At 38.6% G+C, this 22,106-nt stretch overlaps 1 protein-coding gene across 2 annotated transcripts in view; it reads left to right on the top strand.

The window, feature by feature from the left end:
* LOC108041495 (unconventional myosin-VIIa) overlaps positions 1 to 22,106 on the top strand; it is a 1,185,777-nt gene that overhangs the window by 845,841 nt on the left and 317,830 nt on the right. For both annotated transcript variants that reach the window (XM_044459306.1, XM_044459307.1), the window contains exon 10: positions 6,644 to 7,163. In XM_044459306.1, the coding sequence (XP_044315241.1) occupies positions 6,644 to 7,163 (520 nt within the window). The remainder of the gene's footprint in view (positions 1 to 6,643; positions 7,164 to 22,106) is intronic.

Genomic DNA, 22,106 nt, shown 5'->3' with positions numbered 1-22,106 from the left:
GCACTGGGACACAGTGATTGAAAACGTAGAATACTCACTCAACAATACAATTCAAAAAAGTATCAGTCAAATTCCAAGTAGGATGTTGTGTGGCATTGAACAAAAGGGAAAAGTTGTAGATGAACTAAAACAAAAACTTGAGGAAATGGATAATGTAGAGGAAAATAGAGACTTAAATAAAATTCGAAGAGAAGCAGCTCAAAACCAAAAAGAAGCACAGATGAACAACGAAAAACATTATAATGATAAAGGGAAAGAATTTGCTGGGTACAAAATAGGTGACTATATAATGGTTAAAAATTTTGACAGCACTCCAGGACAATCAAGAAAGTTAATCCCAAAACATAAAGGGCCATATATGATAGACAAGATTTTGAGATATGATAGATTTTTAATAAAAGATGTGGAGGGTTTCCAATTGACACGTAACCCGTACAAGGGTATATGGAGTAGCCAAAACATAAAACCTTGGATTAATAAAAATACGAAAAGTTAAAATTATTGTAAGTAGTGTATAAGAATATGATTGTAATTCGTACAGATCAGGAGATCTTAGTTGTCAGGAAGGCCGAATTGTAGCAGGATCGCCTGTTACGTTACTATTTATAGTTGCAAATGCACATGTATAATAAATATAATAACAAGTATATTTCTAAGTTAAGTATAAGGCCAACGATCACTGTTATAATTATGTATAACATATGTATGCAGATGTTATAAGTATGTAGGTATATCGATATGTCATCGAGTCAGTCGTCATCGAGTCAGTCGTCGTTTTACAAGCGTAGAGTGTGCACACAAAAAAAAAGACATATTGAAAATTAATAAATCCAACGTGTATTTTTAATAATAACATAACTCGGACCCCTACAGAAGTTAGTTTTTTTAAAATTGGTGCACTGGTTTGGCCTCGACAACGAAGTTTTACTTCGTTTTACCACTAACCATACAACATATAGACTGGTCATTTCATACAACGAATTTGGTCACAAAATTTTTCACTCGGGGGGCCCCAGTGCTGGAATCGGCAGGCCCCGACACTTCGTGTGCCTTCGGGTTTTTTCGCTCTCGTTCTAATTCTTATTTTGACGCTCGCGCTCAAGTTCGGTCGTTCAGTCGCAGAGACGCGCATTTTGAAGAAGGTTGGCCTGCGCTTGAATTGGGCTTTGTATGTATGCGTGTTCATGCATTCTCATACAGGGGTGCATGTGTGCGATCATTTCATTTCGATGCAGCAAGAATATTTTGCTACTTTTCAGACTTGGTACCCTAACAATATGGGTGTATTCACTATTGGGTTAATGATAAAAATAAGAATATTATATGTTACAGTATATTTTTTAATATTTAAGCATATATTTCATCTTGGTTTACAAATTCATATCAGTGGTAGCAGAAGAATGTTTGGCATATATGTATGTATTCCAAATAATATAAATCAATTTAATGAGATAGGAACAGGGCACATCGCAGTCAGTGTCTGCGCTGAGTGGTTCAGAAATCTCCAACCAAATCAGCTTTGGTTGTTGTTCTGCGAGCGGATGGTGCCTGCATAGCCTACCTACGATTGAATTTTAGGGGTGGGTACAGAAACAAGAACGGCTGTTTGGCTTTTGTTTTGTTTACATTTTTTAGGACACTTGTTTTGAATGATATGTTTAATGAGTTTTGGTTGATTTTTTTTTTGATTCGCAGTGTAATTTTGTTTAATGTTGTTATTTAATGATCTAGTTATATATATTTTTATGTTTGCTTATTCTTGAAAGTCGCCGCTTGAATTAGTTACCGATAAATATGTAAACATATGTACATATAATAATTTTATAGTTTTAATCTTGGAAAAAAAAATTTGAAGTTATTTTCTTAAATTTATATTACTATTTTAAATCAAGAAGTAAACTTTTAATGATTTTTAATATAAAAAAAAAATTATAAAATTAATTATCATTAAACATAACATTCAGAACAAGTGTCCTAAAAACGTTCTTGTTTCTGTACCCACCCTTAAAATTCAATCGTCGGTAGGGTATGCAGGCACCATCCGCTCGCAGAACAACAACCAAAGCTGATTTGGTTTGAAGATTTCTGAACCACTAAGCGCAGACACCGACTGCGATGTGCCCTGTTCCTATCTCATTAAATTGATTTATATTATTTGGAATACATACATATATGCCAAACATTCTTCTGCTACCACTGATATGAATTTGTAAACCAAGATGAAATATATGCTTAAATATTAAAAATTATACTTTAACATATAATATTCTTATTTTTATCATTAACCCAATAGTGAATACACCCATATTGTTAGGGTACCAAGTCTGAAAAGTAGCAAAATATTCTTGCTGCATCGAAATGAAATGATCGCACACATGCACCCCTGTATGCGAATGCATGAACACGCATACATACAAAGCCCAATTCAAGCGCAGGCCAACCTTCTTCAAAATGCGCGTCTCTGCGACTGAACGACCGAACTCGAGCGCGAGCGTCAAAATAAGAATTAGAACGAGAGCGAAAAAACCCGAAGGCACACGAAGTGTCGGGGCCTGCCGATTCCAGCACTGGGGCCCCCCGAGTGAAAAATTTTGTGACCAAATTCGTTGTATGAAATGACCAGTCTATATGTTGTATGGTTAGTGGTTTTACCTAGATCAGTATGACATTGACGCCATGCTTATATCAGAGACTCACCTAACAAACAAAAACTATTTTCACCTTAATGCCTATACATTTTATAAAAAAAACCATCCTTATGGCAAAGCTCATGGCGGTACTGGCATACTGATCAAGAAACGCATCAGGCACTATGAGTTGCCATCATTTGCAACAGCCTGTATACAAGCTACATCAATACACATCGATACCAGAAGCGGTTTCTTAAATTTATCCGCTGTCCCTCCCCTTCACGCTTTTCCATTTCCGAAGATGAATTTGTACAGTTCTTTGACCTATTAGGTGACCGTTTTTTAGCGGCTGGTGATTACAATGAAAACACACCCACTGGGGCTCTCGACTAACCAACCCCAAGGGAAGACAGCTGTACAACGCTATAATAACACCAAGAAACAAGCTTGGTCTTATCTCTCCTGGTAAGCCTACATATTGGCCAATATATCCTAATAAGAAGCCTGAGATGATTGATTTGGCCGTCACAAGAAGAGTGGCTAGAGATCATGTCCGCTTGGAACACTTAACAGATCTGTCATCGGATCACTCGTCAATTTTACTTAATCTCAACGAACATCCACAGCTTTCAGAACGCATATATGTTCTAACCTCTCGTAAAACAGATTGGCTTAAATACAGAAAGTACGTAAGCACCCATATTGATGGCTTCCCAAACATGTACCAAAAAGAAGAGATTGACAGCTCAGTTGAAGAACTAGTGTATGTTATGTCACTAGCTGCACAACACTCCATCCCTCTTTATACCGGCTTGTAATCCTGATAAAAAACTGTCTAATCGAGCAAACGATATCCACTGTGGAAAGCTAAATCATATACCTGATCGAAAGTGAGTCGCCATTACACACACAAATAGGAGAATGGGCTCGAAGCAATGAAGAGAGGGCAAATGTATTTGCCGCTCATCTACAAAACGTTTTTAAACCACTCCCACCAACAAATAGATTTGAGCTCCCAACAAACAGCTTTCCAGAGGCTTCCCTGCCTATCATATTCCAATCAAGAGAAGTGATAAAAATGATAAGGGCTCAAGAAAAAAGGCCCAGGACACGATTTAATCTCCCCTAAAATGATTACAGAATTGCCGAACTGTGCAGTAAATCTTCTCACCACAATATTCAACACCATGATGAAATTGGGCTATTATCCACAACATTGAAAAAAATTCTGTCATCACTATGATCCACAAAGCCGGAAAGGACAAGTCCCAGCCTTCATCAGATAGACCAATCAGTCTCCTGCCGTGCCTATCAAAAATATTTAAAAAGCTGCTCCTGAATCGTATAAAGCAACTCCTACAGTCCCATAATGCCAACACGGAACCATTGAACAAGTAAACCGAATAACATTCGAGACACGAAATACATTTGAAAATCGAGAGTATTGTTCCGCAGTCTTTTTTGTGGATGTCGCCCAGGCCTTCGATCGCTTTTGGCTGGACGGCTTAATTTATAAAATTAAAACCTTGCTTCCACAGAACACCCATAAAATACTAGAGTCATATCTTGAGCATAGAAGTTTCGCAGTGCGATGTAAAGATTTCCTCTCCGAATAACATCCAATTGAAGCTGGAGTACCTCAAGGAAGCGTGCTTGGACCAACGCTGTATATAATTTGCACAGCAGACCTTCCGACAACCAGTCTTACAACAACCTCAACACTTGCTGATGGTACTGCCATTCTAAGTCGATCTAAGTGCCCCATAAGAGCAACGTAACAGTTATCAGCTCATATCAGGCTTCTAGAGAAATGGCTAGCAGATTGGCGCATAAAGGTTAACAAGCAAAAGAGTAAACACGTCACCTTTACCCTAAACAGACAAACTTGCTATCCACTATCTATGAACAACATTCATATTCCACAAACAACTGAAGTAACATATCTTGGAGTCCACCTTGATAGACGGCTTACTTGGCGAAAGCACATCGATGCTAAAAGAACACAACTTAAATTATAGGCAAGAAGCCTACATTGGTTAATAAATGCCAGTTCTCCGCTAAAATTGGAGTACAAGGTACTTCTGTACAATGCAGTTCTCAAGCCAATTTGGAAATATGGCTCCGAGCTATGGGGAAACGCATGCGTTAGCAACTTAGAAGTAATACAGCGAGCTCAATCAAAGATACTGAGAAATATAACTGGTGCACCGTGGTACACACGGAATAAAAACATTCACAGAGACTTAAATGTGGGATCTGTTAAAGACTAAATCGACAATGTAAAAGCAAAGTACACAATCAAGCTACAGGCTTCTCCAAATAGGCTTGCGCGGTCTTTAACCTGGAACACTAGCAATATACGACTCAGTCGAAAAGATCTCCCACCCAGCAACAATATCTAAGGCCGTTCTCCTAAAAAACTTAATTTTAAGTACTTAAATTTATTTATTAGGCTAAGATTTGAATACTTGTCGTTAGTCTCCAAGAGAGAAAATTCGATAAATAAAAAAATACCGTATTTACAAAAAAAAAATTTTTTACAAAAAGGCTTGTGAGGCTTGTAACATTGCGAAGACCGACCACAGAAACACTAAACAATCATTTGAAGTTACCCAGGAAATATTTAATCCAAGAGATAAGTTCATTATTGATTTTTATATGATCGATAACAAACCATTTATTTACGTTTATTCTAAATACGAACATCTACACATATTCAATGATATATATTCACTAATATATAATACATTATGGGTAAACTTAAAGAAATAAAACAAGAAAGGAAAGCTAACTTCGGGCGGAGCCGAAGTTGATATACCCTTGCAGAATACTCTGTAAATTATATTCTCCAAAATTATTCATATGATGCATTCTTGATACTTATAAAAAATCCCAACTTCCTAACTTTAAAAACACCAAAGTTATGGCATTTCCAATCGTTCAGTTATATGGCAGCTATATGATATAGTCGCCCGATCCGGATCGTTCCGACTTATATACTACCTGCAATAGAAAGACAACTTTTGGGAAAGTTTCAAGCAGATAGCTTTAAAACTGAGGGACTAGTTTGCGTAGAAACGGACGGACGGACGGACAGACGGACAGACAGACAGACGGACGGACAGACGGACATGGCTAGATCGACTCTCGTGGTGATGCTGATCAAGAATATATATACTTTATAGGGTCGGAAATGTCTCCTTCACTGCGTTGCAAACTTTTGACTAAAATTATAATACCCTCTGCAAGGGTATAAAAATTCCGCGGATTGTGCGGAGTTTTGCACCTTTGGCTAAAATCATTATCAGTAAAAGTCTTAATAACAGAAACTACAAGCAAAAATGGAATTTTTAACGTTGAGAGATTTTGTAAAACAATAAACAAAAACATAACAAAAATTGACGACAACACAGAAAATAAACCGAAAACATTTGAAACTCCACATACAATCACAAGACAAAACATAACACAACAGGCAGTACACCCGCTGACGTCTTCATTTTTGCTGAAACGCCAGAGTACAACACTCAAGCCAATAAAATCGAAATGAGAATCGCCAAAAATTGAAAGACTACAGACAAGCTCCTTGAGATAAGTTTAAAACTTCTAACCCATTTAACAAAACTGGTGAAATCACACAAATTTCCGACAAACACTATTTCGAAAAGAATATGATTATTTTTGTAATAATAAACTTAAGAATATATCACTCAGAATTATTATTCACATTAACCAAGAAAAACTGAATTAGGACCTGTAAATGTAACTCAAAGTTGTTTCCAACAGCCCAAAACTATGAAATGTAACTAAGTATAGGTTTATTGTCTATAAATAACTTTCATAAAACTTAATAATACAAATAATTGTAAAATAAACAAAAAATTAAAAGAATACATTTATTGCAATAATATATTTTCATGTCAATTACCTATTTTTAAGGGCTGGGGCTAAAACTAACATTATTTTATATTTATATTTTTATGTGTTTTTTACTTATTTATTTATCTTTTCAGGTACGTTCGTTGTATAAAACCAAATTTATTGAAACGACCTAATAACTATAACAACTCACTAGTCCTTGATCAATTAAAATATCTCGGAGTTGTAGATATAATACGAATAAGAAGAGAGGGATTTCCAATACATTTAAGTCATGAAGACTTTATAAATAAATATAAATGTCTGATGCAAAATAAGTCCTTTGAATATTCACATAAATATATAACCGATATAATGGAAACAACTTACTTGACAAATACAGAATGGCAAATAGGAAAAACAAAAATATTTTTGCGAAGTGTGATATATGAGCTATTAGAAGATAAAAGAAAAGAAAAAATATATAAAAATGCTGTTACTATTCAAAAATATTGGAAACGGTTTTATTGCTTTAAGTCATTTTTACGCATTAAACTGGCTGTTTTAAAAATACAACACGCGTATAAAGGCTGGAAATTGAGAATTCATTTTATGAGGATGAGGCGCAGTGCAATTGTCATACAAAGTCGTCTGCGCGGAGTTTTTGCAAGAGAGGTAAGATTTAGCTTTTCTAATATTATTATTAATTTTTCAGGGTAAATTCTAGATGTATATATATTATACTGGGTGTTATATCACACACCTATTTAGTATTTTTTGGACGTTTTCTTATATAAATTTTTGATTTACTCCATATGCCAATACCGAACAAAACAAGAAAGGAAGCAAACTTCGGCATACCGAAGTTTATATACATACCCTTGCAGTTATAATTATTATTCAGTGTATTTCAGAAAGATCATGACAGCCATCAAATCGCGTAAATTGGCCTTATCTTTTTATCATGTTAATATATAGTAAATGAACCTATTTAATTTTGTCGGCTTGTTGCTAGTTTCAGTGATATTTATTTCGAAATTCACGTACTCAGCCCCTACACCACGACAAGGTCTCAATCCACGAGGGGGAAACTATATTTGCTTAAATAATAAAGATAAATACAATTAGAATATATATACAATTATCTTTTTACAATTTATATTATATCTATTATTTTATTATTATTTATTTAAAGTTTAGCGCTTATTATATAATAGTTATATTTCTTTACAAGCTATAGCTGAGGAAAATTCCATCATGATGACTATATGGTGTTTCATATATGAGGGCGAGGGTTTCCGGAATTCAAGCATCAGTGAATATCCAATCAATCTGCGTAAGGTGTTTTGTTGTTGGAGAGCTGTTTGTTCCAAAAAGGTTATACGCATTTAAAATTGCCTCCAGAGAATCAGTTCTTGAGGATCTGCAAATATTGAAATCTCCTAATATTACCATTTTATTATTATCTATTCTGCGCACTTTTTCGACGTCAGCTTTAATTTCATTTCGAAATCTTGTAATAGGAAATCTAGGACTTCTATATACAATTAAAAATGACGTGTCAAGAAATTTAAATGCAATTGATTGATAGGTGCTCATCGGGCTTATTGATTCAGTTGTTTCGAACAAAAATACAACATTTTGCGAAATACTCTGCTTAGCATAGACGAGTAATCCGTTCTTCCCAATACCATTCAAACGATTGCTAGCTATTCTCCTTATAATGTCTAAATCCCTTATATTATACTCCTCATGTGGAAGAGTCCAGGTTTCAACAAAACATAAAAAGTTTGCGGAACAAATAATTTTGTCGTTGGCAATATCTTCGTGATGAGCACGAAGAGACTCAACATTGTGGTAATACAATGAGATGGCATCATTTCTATTGACCAAGAATTCGTATTGCGTAGTCAAAGCCTTTTCCCCTCTTAAACTTTGAAGTTCTTCTTGGACATTTGTTGCTCCAAATCTAGTTGGAGGAACAAAGTCTCCTAAAAGGAAAAGACCCGATGCGCATGTTGCCCTGATGCACCCTACGTAAAGCGAAGCTCGCTTAATGTCTCTTTTAAGATGCACTGCGACTTTTGCTGTATGTTGCTCCTTGGCTTTTGTGGATGGTAATAGCCTCACCAGGAACAACTGGGAATTGCTTACGATGTATCGAAGAATGTCCTGAATTTCTGCACTGAAAAACTCGGTCTGTTTTCTGAATAGGAGTCCAACCGGGATTATCATTCCTTCGAACTTTTGACCTGGCTATGGCCCCAACCGTAGGATCTGAAAACTAAATCCACAGTCCTGTAACTATAGGGGAGCCGTTAACCATGCAATGGTCAATTTGCATTAATTGGCCAGTTGCACCATTTACTATTACGTCATTTGTGTCTATATGGACGGTTATCATATACTTTGCCGTTGTTTTTAACTGAAGAATATATGCTAAGCCCTGGGTTTCTGAGGATTTCATATTTTGGACCATTCTTAACGTTCTGACTCTATTGCTTTCTGACATATTTGCTGATTTAACAGTATCTATGGCAGTTGAAAAAAACTCTTCAGTCTGAATTTGGGCAAGCTTAAAGGTGTTATAATGGGCAACCTCATCATTAGAGCAAAACAAATGAATTGCGTCATCAGCAACCTCGGTGGGTGAAACAACTCTTTGCCTAAGAAGCTCTACATCTGCGTCTGTCATATTGGCCTCAGACATATTATTTTGTTGTCTCATTATTTCAGTTAACTCAAAAAACTTAAAATTATTCCAAAGGTTAGCTCCGGCAAGAATGTTATAGGGGTTATTACTATTTTCTAGGAATATCCACCGATCCCCAACTGGGCTAAGCTGCTTCAGATCTCCAAACACTATTATTGATTTTCCACCAAAAATTAGATCTTGAGTTCTAAAAATTTGTCGAAGTCTTTGATCTAAATACCCAAGCATTTTCGATCCGACCATGGAAATTTGATCTATAATAATTAATTGGATGTCAATTAACTTACAATGCATAGTGTTTAAAGAATCATTACTTAAGGGTCTTAACGGACCCGAAGATTGATTAACAGGAAGGGAGAAAACAGAATGAAGCGTAAGTCCTCCAATCCGAAAAGCAGCTTTTCCAGTAGGAGCACAAGGTAAAACCTTTGCAGAATCAGTTGCCCCATGAAGCTTATTTGCCCGCCACGATATATTGTTGAAATCAGCCTACTTTTTCCGACTCCAGCACCTCCACCAACATATTCATAAAAAATGTTCTTTGCTGCAACATTATGCATTACATGGGCGTAATACTGGCGTTGCTTAAAGTTAAGCGACCTAGTAAGGGAGCAAAGTGTGTCTTCAGATACCAAAGGAGGAAGTCTAATAAGTTTGAAGTCTGAGTTATTTTCAATGTCATCTTGGAGTTTTTTACGTTTTGCACAACGTTTGGTACTGCCAAGGCTCTAAACTCTTCATCTAGGTATTGGGAGGCAAGCCCCTCATCAAGAGGACTGTTTGGTTCTCTATCAAAATTTTGCAATTCTTGAAGAACCCTCTCCAATTCCATATCATCAAACACATCGTATTGCTCTTTGTTGGCCTTGATTATTTCAAAATTATTTCTGAATGTACTTTCATTGTCATTTGAAATAAGTTCCGATTCCTCACTCCTCCACGGAAAGAAAAGCATTACATGCTCTCTAAAATAATCAGATGGGGAAGAGCTTAAGCTAAAGCGAACCCATCTAAGAATTAAGGCATGCTTACGCCTTTTCACACTACCAGTTACATCTAGAAGTGCGAAACATTGTTCAGCAATGGCATTTTCATCATCTGGTTCATCATAATCTTCGTTGGACCTTTCTGTTGGAGAGTTTGACTTGCCGAATTTGTACCAAGCCGCAAATTCTGCAAGATATATTGACTCTAATTGTTCATGCCTTTGTACATACCGATCAAGTAAGTTTTTCTCAAAGATATCAGTGGAGTTTTCAGGAAGCTGTTCTATTTCCCTATTAGATCGCACTATCTGCACTCTTTTATCAAAAATATTTCCTTCGCTAGCCTGTGACATGTGTAATCCTAAAATGTTGTAGGCTGTAGCGTTAATGAACTTGCTCCCGAGATGCTGCCTGTTCTTTTTACTGAAATATTTCCGTGACTTATTTCAGTCATTGCTTCGCGAAGGAGTTGCGACACTCCACGGTTGGATTTGTTAATGTAGTTAACTATATAACTACAACACGCGTACGCATCTAGGATAAATTGAATATCCATGTTTGTCCTATGCAAGCCCAAAATATTTTTGTTGTAAGCATTTAACAACCTGTCGGAAAACTTGCGACGAAGAAATATCTGAGGTTTTCTTAGGCTGGAGCGAATGGCAAACTTATATTCTTCAAATGTAGTTTCAAGGTGGGTCAGGAAAAGGTTCAAATCATTAAAAGTACCTGCTTCTTCATCGGAACTAGACTTTAAAAGCTCTTTAATTTTTTTAAACAATTCTTTAGAATGTTCAACATTGGTTTCTTTTTCTTCTAATGGATATAAAACCAATGTTTCAGGCATTGGAGGGTATGGCATATTGAAGCGGCAGAATGTCTGGCCACGCAGCTCTCTTAAACATGAAGAGCTGTGCTTATGGCGCTGGTATTGAATGAATTCTTGCAATTCAGGATCTTCTCCGCTAGTAGTAATAAACCGATCAACAAAACGTATAACTTGATCGCAATTCTCTGCTCCGTCCAGCCTTGGAGCTTCAGAAAGCCAGTACATGCCTTGAGAGTGTAACGATCCCCTGTGCTGAAATTCGATCCTCCAATTAAAGTGGACTAGGGTATATTCACCAAATTAAACGAGCTTTTTCGGTACTCGAAAGAGCTGCCGCTTTGTCCTCATTTATATTTTTGCCATCCACCAAAAGAGAAATAATAACTAACAGCTCATTCCATCTATATTCAGCAGCGGAAAGAGTTATGAAAAATGTAGGCAACCCAAATTGTCTTATCATGGCTATAACTTTTTTCTTTTCAGCCTCCCAATGAGCTGGGGCGGAACGTAGACCTTTCAGAATATGATACCCGTCGTCATGCTGAACAAGTCTGTCAACAAATGATTCATCCCTTATATTTGCAGCAGTAACCGCACCTGACTTTTTTCGTAGGGAAATGGAAATTGTGTTTTAAATTCGCTGCATCTCATAAAACTTGTACATATAAAGGACTTTAAGTACCACTACACAACGACGGTCATAGAAACGAATCTGGGATCAAGCTTTTTTGCATAGGTCACATTGGCCTTAAATATTTCACCGCAAGATATAGTTGGGAATGAAAGTTCTTCCGCATCTTCATTTAGGGTAAGGTTTGTTGGGCGGCGGCCTTCCCCAGGGGCCAAAGCAATACGTTCGAGCTCAGTATTGTTATTTTCTAATAAAGTTTCATGACCACCTGGGTTTAGCTCTTCTCCTTGTTGAGAATAAAGCTGTTGTCGCAATAGCTGTTCAACTTCTTCTCGGTCAGATTCATCTGCGGTAAAAGGTAATTCTTCCCTATCGCCCACTTGGTTAAGCCAGTCATTATCAAAAATGATATTTTGTTTTCTGTACAGTTCAGTGTTAACTAAGTACCGTACAGCTTCAAGGACCCGAGCGGGTCGAATAGTTTCTGTCATAAAGTTATGCGAGTATTCCAGTTTCCTTTTAATGTGATTAAAGGATTACATGGGTGGAATTAATGGATCGGGAAAGCGCACTTACAGTGTCTGGGACAGAAATAGGGAAAACAAAAACAACAGCTGGAGAGTGCAGACGTGTTTTGCGCGAGCTCCGGAAAAAAACCGCTCAAAAGTGAAAAACAATAACTAAAAATTCTGGAGTGGTGTAATAAAGGCAATCTTATTGCTAAAAACAGTAAATAATAATTAGTGCTATGTATAAAACTAGTGCAAAGTTATTATAAAAACTAAGAAGTGCCACGAGTGATAGCTCAATGAGCGGTGATTCAAAAAATGAGCGTAGAAGCTCCGTAGACCAGAGAAACAGTTATATCTCTTATTTCTTAACCCGTGATACAGAAGAAGAAAGAACTTCTTCAAAGAGCAACTCAGCCCTACTGACCATTGACAGTGCGAGAGCACGGTCTTGTTCTCCCGCCCTACTCTCACCAACTCCCACTTCATGGAGCTTGCAGTGTAGAACCCCACCCCCAGCTTTGACTCAAAGCTCACCAGCCACGAGCACTGCGACCTCGAGTAGCAAGGGCTTGCAAGTAGTGCTAAAGGGCATAGAGCCCGACGTATCCACCAATGAGATAAAAGAGAAAAAGGATTTTTCCCCAAAAATATTATTAGTATTATCAACAAAAATAAAAAGCCGCAACCATTCTTTAAGGTCGAACTGGAGCCAGAAAGCAGAGCCTTGAAGCAAAATGAAGTGCACCCGATCTACAAACTGCAACTCCTGTTGCATAGAAGGATTACTGTTGAAGAACCCCATAAGCGGAATGGCTTGATGCAATGCACAAACTGCCAAGAGTATGAACACACCAGAAACAACTGCGGGCTTCGTTCAGTCTGCGTAGCTTGTGGTGGCTTCCACAAATCCGAACCCTGTCCGGCAAGCAAAGAAGACCTAAAGACAAAGAAATGCGCTAACTGTGGAGATAACCATACCGCAAACTACAGAGGCTGCCCGCTCTATATAGAGCTGAAGAGTCAGTTTCAACAAGCAAAACAAGCACGCTCCCAGAATGCACGAAATGCGTACGTGCAATCCCAAACCACACCTAATGTTTTCTTTGCGAAAGCAGCCAGATCTTCATTTGGGCCCCTCAACACAAATGAGGGAGTTTCATACGCCAGTGCCCTAAGATCAGGATTTGCCAATCTGACGGGGTTCCCACAAGCTCAATGCTCTGAGCAAAATATAATAACATCTCAGCAAGCAATACGACAAATACCAAACAGCATGGAAACCATGATGCTGGCTTTACAACAGGGTATGATGGAATTTATGTCCTTCATGAAAACAACAATGAAAAACCTTATGCAAAATCAAAACATTTTAATAAATTTGCTCACATCCCAACAATCTAAATAATCGATGTCTTGTCTTCGAATATCCATGTGGAGTGCCAATGGCGTTTCACGGCACAAACTTGAAATAACTCAATTCCTCAATGAAAACCAAATAGATGTAATGCTGCTGGCAGAAACGCATCTCACAAGTAAATACAACTTCCAAATAAGAGGTTATACTTCATATTGCACAGATCACCCGGACGGTAAGGCTCACGGAGGAACTGCAATCCTAATCAGGGAACGCATTAAGCACCACTTTCACCAGAGGTTTGCAACAAATTATTTGCAGGCTACATCTATAAAACTACAAGCAGGCAACGGCAGTATCACCATAGCCGCTGTCTATTGTCCACCGCGTTTTACAATAACTGAAGAGCAATTCTTGGACTTCTACAATTCACTCGGAGATCGCTTTCTAGCAGGAGGAGAAATTGCAATTAACCCGATTTTGTTTCAAGCACCTGAAATTGCTAACGTCATTAGGATTCAAATAAAACCGAAAAAGGCTTCAGGGGCGACCTAAAAATGATAATTGAACTTCCAAACTGCGCAGTGGATGTTATATGCAAGCTATTTAACGGGATCACAAAACTTGGCTACTACCCCAAAAAATGGAAGAAGTCCGTGGTTATAATGATACCGAAGCCTTGGAAGGACCACACAATTCCCTCATCGTACAGGCCAATAAGCTACGATCGTGCATGTCCAAATTACTGGAAAAATGCCTGCTCACGCGCATTACACCATATTTAAGAGAACAAAACTTAATCCCGGCACATCAATTCGGGTTTCGTGAAAGCCACGGAACCATCGAGCAAGGCAACCGGATAACTTCAGAAATTCATACAGCCTGCGAGCATCGGGAATATTGTAGTGCGATATTCCTCGACGCCTCTCAGGCATTCGACCGAGTGTGGCTTGAAGCCCTTATGCATAAAATCATAACATTACTGCCAGAAAACACTTATAAGTTACTTAAGTCGTACCTCTACCACAGAGTCTTTGAGGTTAGATGCAATACAACGACATCCAACGAGTATAACATTGAAGTCGGAGTCCCACAAGGTAGCGCACTGGGCCCTACCCTGTTTGTCCTATACACAGCAGACATCCCTACGAACGAGAGGCTGACTACGTCCACATTTGCTGACGACACCGCAATTCTTAGCCGCTCGAGATGCTCAACTAGAGCAACAGCACAACTGGCTGATCATTTGGTGGTAGTTGGCGAATCAAAATTAATGAACAAAAGTTTAAACATATAACGTTTACCCTTAACAGGCAATTGTGCTAACTTTGAATAGTACGCAGATTCCCCAAGCCAGCGATGTAACATATCTCGGCGTCCACCTCGACAGACGCCAAACCTGGCGGAGGCACATTAAATGCAAGAAAGTACATCTCAGACTTAAAGCTAGCAGCCTACACTGGATTATAAATTCTCGACAACTCCAACTTCTCTACAACTCCACCCTTACGCCCATTTGGACCTACGGCTCCCAGCTCTGGCGGAACGCGAGCAACAGCAACGTTGACATCATACAGCGCTCACAATCAAAAATCCTGCGAACAATCACTGGGGCACCATGGTATGTTCGGAACGAAAACATCCACAGGGATCTGGGCATACCACCGGTCAAAGATGAAATAGCAAAGCAGAAAGCGGCCTACCATAACAAGCTTACACTGCACCCAAATAATCTCGCAAGGAACCTAAGACGGGTTTCGAACAGAACTCGTCTGCATCGTATCGATCTAAATTCCGTCTACATGACTGTAAGTTAAGTTATATTTTTAAGATTTGATATACTTATTGATAGTCTCATATAGAGAAGAATCAATAAATAAAGCATATATTAATAAAAAAAAATAGGGACATTAACCACCGCTCCTCTTATTCCGCATTGCCTTCCATATCCTAGGGAGATAATACGCATAAACGGAATTCGAGGAGAAATAAGGCGCTCTTCCAGACACGTTAAGTTTTTAAGGCACTCCGGAATTTCTGGAAAGTCTAAGCCATTGGAAAGACAAAGAGATGGTAGTCTACCTTTGGAAACAGCTTGACGGCATGTACTGCAGAGTAGATATATACCGGACGGACTAGGAAATTTCCTACTTAAATAAAATGAGTTGCCTACGTTCATATTGGGGAACTTAGAAGATATAAGAAATTGATTCAAACCACTTACCTGGGATGGAAAGCATGTCCCTCCACAGCATGTACATATTTTTGTTGGTCCGTCCTTAATGTTTCGAAGATATTGTTTCCGCGCAGTGTTTCGGCTCCTCCGGCGCTGTAGTTCCCGTTGATTCTCCCTTTCATCTGCGGAAAGTTCAGCTCTAGCAGCAAAATTTTGTTGCGACTGCCTTGAAGATTCCGCCTGACGATTTTGGGTACTGCTCCTATATGTGAATAATCTTTCCGCGGCCATTTCCTGAATTTGTTGCTCTCGAAGTCTCCGCTGTAGGCGTGTCTCCCGACTACGCAAAGTGTTACAGTGCTGCTGATGCGCACGAGTTATGGGGTTATTCCTAACGATCCTGTGGGCATCAGCGTCCCTTACGCGCTCTGGTCTCCGATTTTCTTCATCGGCCCTACAGGTAGCGCAATTAACAGTATTTTGCGACTGCTGTCGTCGGCGCTCCACGGAGTTAGCCCTGGCAAGAGCGAGAGCTATAGCGTCCTGTTCTCGCTCTGGTCTGCTATTTTCTTCATCGGCCCTCCAGGTAGCGCGATTAACAGTATTTTGCGACTGCTGTCGTCGGCGCTCCTCGGAGTTAGCCCTGGCAAGAGCGTGCGCTGCAGTGTTCAGTGCCCGTGCCCTAGCTCGAATTCGATCACTACGCCTTCTGACAAAGCTGCTTCATCAGCTACTTCCGAATTACTTGCGCGGGTCTCGGCAATATGCAGGTCGTTGCGGGTCCTTATCTGCGGTGCATTTTGACGATATTGGGATCGGCTGCGCCTTAGTGCGGCTTGGCGGCGTTGTTCTTGAGATAAATTGGATACGCATGGCATTCTCTTTATTTTCCTGTTTAAAAAAATCGTGTAAATAAAAATATAAAGGGAATACGTGTTTGTTATTTAAAAGTTATCAGAGAAATTTAAAATTGTGTCTAATACTATGATAAAATTATGTAAGCAATAAAAGTAATACTGGCTTCACAGATACACGTTGTTATACGGCGACTGTTATTTACAGACTAATCCGTGGATTGGGCATACGTGTTAATATAAAGGCTGGTATTTTACCTGTTGATAACACAAAGGTCAACCCCTTTTGCTCACGATGAATCCCGTAGTGCCGAAAGGTGCAGTTGATTATGCAATTAAAGAATTGTGTACGTGTACATTTTGAAAATATTTACCTGACATAGACTTTTGACCTGTTGACTGGGCTGCAATATGAAATGAAGCTATATACCTGACATAAATTCCTAATCGATTTGTTAAAAGTTTCTCCAATAGGTTGATTTCATATACCTGTACTAATGCAGGTTGTTTAATTTAAGGTAACTTTGTGCAGGTGCGTTACTTAATAATTTCTACCTTTGCATAAACCCTATCATCTGTATTATTCGTATATTCAATACTTGTGGGCGTTTTGGTATGCAGCCTATCAAAGAAACTCTTAACCAGTCGTGGGGGTATACCTGTAATAAGGCACTCTTATCGAACTTTAGTATAAAAATATAACAAATGAGCCGTTCGCAGCAAAACTCCGTAGGCGCCTCCAAGAAAAAAGGTTTTGCGGCATAACTCGTTACTGGCCCATCAGAAAGCAAGAAAGGAAAGCTAACTTCGGACGGAGCCGAAGTTGATATACCCTTGCAGAATACTCTGTAAATTATATTCTCCAAAATTATTCATATGATGCATTCTTAATACTCATAAAAATCCGAACTTCCTAACCTTAACAACAACAAAGTTATGGCATTTCCAATCGTTCAGTTATATGGCAGCTATAAGATATAGTCGGCCGATCCTTATGAAATTTGGTGGGTCGGATTGATTGGCCAAATATAAAGCCCATAGAAAATTCCAACTTCCTAACTTTACAAACACCATCATCACGGTTATGGCATTTCCGATCAATCAGTTATATGGCAGCTATAGGATATAGTCGGCCGATCCCGGCCGTTCCGACTTATATACTGCGTGCAAAGGAAAGAAGGCTGTGTGCAAAGTTTCAACTCGATAGCTTTAAAACTGAGAGACAAGTTTTCGTAGAAACAGACAGACGGACAGACGGACATGGCTATATCAACTCAGGAGGTGATCCTGATCAAGAATATATATACTTTATAGGGTCGGAGATGTCTTCTTCACTGCGTTGCACACTTTTGACCAAAATTATAATATCCTCTGCAAGGGTATAAAAACAAGAGAGAACGCTATAGTCGAGTGCCTCGACTATTAGATACCCGTTACTCAGCTAGACAACTTAATATAAATATGCCTTCTTGTATGTTTTTCTCCGCTCGAATTAGCACCTTGGCCAGCTGTTCCAAAGTCATCCACTAGATGGCGCTACGGGCCATTAAAGCGGAAATGTAGGCGCTAGCCAGGCTTAAGCGTTTAATGGGTTTTTGGGCGTTAGAGTGGGCGTGGCAAACTTTTATTAGGCCAATCGATAGGTATTGACGAAACAAATACATATCAATTAAAATTTTCATAATAGCATCAAAACTGTGGCCACAGCTTGTGGCTTGTGGGCGTCAGAGGGGGCGTGGCACCATTTTAAAACAAACTTACGCTGCGTAGGAACTTCTAAAATCTACATGCAAAATGCCAATCTTCTAGCTTTTATAGACAGACGGACAGACGGACATGGCTAGATCGACTCGGCTAGTGATCCTGAACAAGAATATATATACTTTATAGGGTCGGAAACGCTTCCTTCTACCTGTTACATACTTTTGCACGAATACAATATACCCTTTTACTCTACGAGTAACGGGTAGGTCGGATTGATTGGCCAAAAATTAAACCCATAAAAAATCCCAACTTCTTAACTTTAGAAACACCAACGTAATGGCATTTCCGATCGTTCAGTTATATGGCAGTTATATGATAAAGTCGCCCGATCCGGCTCGTTCCAACTTATATACTACCTGCAATAGAAAGACAACTTTTGGGAAAGTTTCAAGTAGATAGCTTTAAAACTGAGGGACTAGTTTGCGTAGAAACGGACGGACGGACAGACGGACGGACAGACGGACATGGCTAGATGGACTCTTCTGGTAATGCTGATCAAGAATATATATACTTTATAGGGTCGGAAATGTCTCCTTCACTGCGTTGCAAACTTTTTACTGAAATTATAATACCCTTTGCAAGGGTATAAAAACCGGGTTCGTTTTATTAGGGTGGCATTCTCCGATGACTCTTCCACGATTCTAGTCAAATTAGGAAGCAAAGATTTCGTTTAAATGCTTTTATTGTCTGTATTGGTATAAAGTATATAGATAATACAAATAAAAAAAGTGTTGATATAGGCTTGAAAAACTAATTAATTTGCGAATCGAGAGCGCGTTTTTTGGGTAGGAGGCAGAAGCCAAAGACGGAAGAGGTTGCAAGGTTGCTAAGCCCCTTAAAGTGACAATACAGTCACAAGCAACAAAAGTCCCAAATAAAGCATTTCGCCATGACATTAACAAGAAAAAAATAGGAACCTAAGTGGGAATACTTACATGCACTATTCCAAGGACCAACAGTCAGAAGTAACCACCATCTGCGACTTTTAAGATTCCATTCTTCAAAGGTCTTCGGAAGAGTTGATTCTTACAAGTGGTGCTCAAGCCATAATAAACTAATAATGTACAAGCCATTTGTACAGAGCCATAACTAAATCAACAAATAAGCACGCAAATTAACCGTGTTGTACGTGCATACGGACATTGAGGCATCCCGAGAAGTCGCCGCTGTGAAGTCTTACCAAGTGCATCGAATGCAAGTTATCCAACCCAGGCCACTTGTGGCATTTATAAACAATATTTTCAAACTCCGCAGTTGCCCTTGATTTTGCCACTGACTTTGTCTTTGGCCTTGCGGTCCGATCTTGGTTCCCCAGCTAAGTTTAACAAATTTAAAGTAAACATCAGCTTCCGTTCGAAGCCCAATTAATTGCGCCTTTGCGTTCCAAGCCCCAAACTATTGCGTTACAAGTTCCCACCAAATTGTATCGGTCAGCATAATTGAATTTCACATTGAGATGCGACATTTTCATCTTAAGCCGTTGTTCGGCTTTATTCTAAACATAAAATTGAAGTTCTAAAAGCTGAAAAATAAAAGCTTCTGGCTTCTGATTCTATCAGATTGGAAAATTAAGGAGGGGGTGGGGTCTGTTTCGGATTGAAACCACGACCGGTCTACGAAAAATTAAAAGTCTTAAGAAAAGTTTCTTGTAATAAAAACTCAGTTTGATAAATAAAGGTTTAAAACCAAAATATATAAAATAAAAATTATATTTTTTAAATCATCGATTGATCGTCAAATTTAATTGGCGTCCAACGCGTTATAAAAAGTTTAAAAATTAAATAAACGGAGCTCGCGCGGCCAACACCTCGACATTTTTAGTGGAAAAATAAAAACATCCACCAAAAGACACATGAGATATAATATAAACATGAAATAATTAATTTCAAGGTGAATTAAAAACAAGAAAGAAAAGCTAACTTCGGGCGGAGCCGAATTTGATATACCCTTGCAGAAAATTCTGTAAATTATATTGGTTGGCCAAAAATAAAACCCATAAAAAATCCCAACTTCCGAACTTGAAAAATACCAAAGTTATGGCATTTCCAATCCTTCAGTTATATGGCAACTATAGTATATAGTCGGAAGATCCTTATGAAATTTGGTCGGATTGATTGTACAAAAACAAAACATCATACAGCGCTCACAATCAAAAATCCTGCGAACAATCACTGGGGCACCATGGTATGTTCGGAACGAAAACATCCACAGGGATCTGGGCATACCACCGGTTAAAGATGAAATAGCAAAGCAGAAAGCGGCCTACCATAACAAGCTTACACTGCACCCAAATAATCTCGCAAGGAACCTAAGACGGGTTTCGAACAGAACTCGTCTGCATCGTATCGATCTAAATTCCGTCTACATGACTGTAAGTTAAGTTATATTTTTAAGATTTGATATACTTATTGATAGTCTCATGTAGAGAAGAATCAATAAATAAAGCATATATTAATAAAAAACAAGAAAGGAAAGCTAACTTCGGACGGAGCCGAAGTTGAAATACCCTTGCAGAATATTCTGCAAATTATATTCTCCAATATTATTCATATGTTGCATTCTTAATACTCATAAAAAATCCCAACTTCCTAACTTTAAAAACACCAAAGTTATGGCATTTCCAATCGTTCAGTTATGTATATGGCAGCTATAGAATATAGTCGGCCGATCCTTATGAAATTTGATATGTCGGATTGATTGGGCAAAAATAAAACCCATAGAAAATCCCAACTTCCTAACTTAACAAACACTAAAGTTATGGCATTTCCGATCAATCAGTTATATGGCAGCTATAGGATATAGTCGGCCGATCCTTATGAAATTTGGTACGTCGGATTGACTGGGCAAAAATAAAGCCCATAGAAAATCCCAACTTCCTAACTTAACAAACACTAAAGTTATGGCATTTCCGATCAATCAGTTATATGGCAGCTATAGGATATAGTCGGCCGATCCTTATGAAATTTGGTACGTCGGATTGATTGGGCAAAAATAAAGCCCAGAGAAAATCCCAACTTCCTAACTTAACAAACACTAAAGTTATGGCATTTCCGATCAATCAGTTATAAGGCAGCTATAAGATATAGTCGGCCGATCCTTATGAAATTTGGTAGGTCGGATTAATTGGCCAAATATAACACCCAAAGAAAATCCCAACTTCCTAACCTTACAAACACCAAAGTTATGGCATTTCCGATCAATCAGTTATATGGCAGCTATAGGATATAGTCGGCCGATCCCGGCCGTTCCGACTTATATACTGCGTGCAAAGGAAAGAAGGGTGTGTGCAAAGTTTCAATTCGATATCTTTAAAACTGAGAGACTAGTTCGCGTAGAAACAGACAGACGGACAGACAGACGGACAGACAGACGGACAGACGGACAGACGGACATGGCTATATCAACTCAGGAGGTGATCCTGATCAAGAATATATATACTTTATAGGGTCGGAGATGTCTCCTTCACTGCGTTGCACACTTTTGACCAAAATTATAATACCCTCTGCAAGGGTATAAAAAATAGGGACATTAACCACCGCTCCTCTTATTCCGCATTGCCTTCCATATCCTAGGGAGATAATACGCATAAACGGAATTCGAGGAGAAATAAGGCGCTCTTCCAGACACGTTAAGTTTTTAAGGCACTCCGGAATTTCTGGAAAGTCTAAGCCATTGGAAAGACAAAGAGATGGTAGTCTACCTTTGGAAACAGCTTGACGGCATGTACTGCAGAGTAGATATATACCGGACGGACTAGGAAATTTCCTACTTAAATAAAATGAGTTGCCTACGTTCATAT

Source organism: Drosophila rhopaloa, unplaced genomic scaffold (assembly GCF_018152115.1).
Source record: "Drosophila rhopaloa isolate 14029-0021.01 unplaced genomic scaffold, ASM1815211v1 contig_190, whole genome shotgun sequence".
Classification (NCBI taxonomy): Eukaryota; Metazoa; Arthropoda; class Insecta; order Diptera; family Drosophilidae; genus Drosophila; species Drosophila rhopaloa.
The sequence above is the reverse complement of the archived record's forward strand: the minus strand, read 5'-3'. Positions and strand labels throughout refer to the sequence as shown.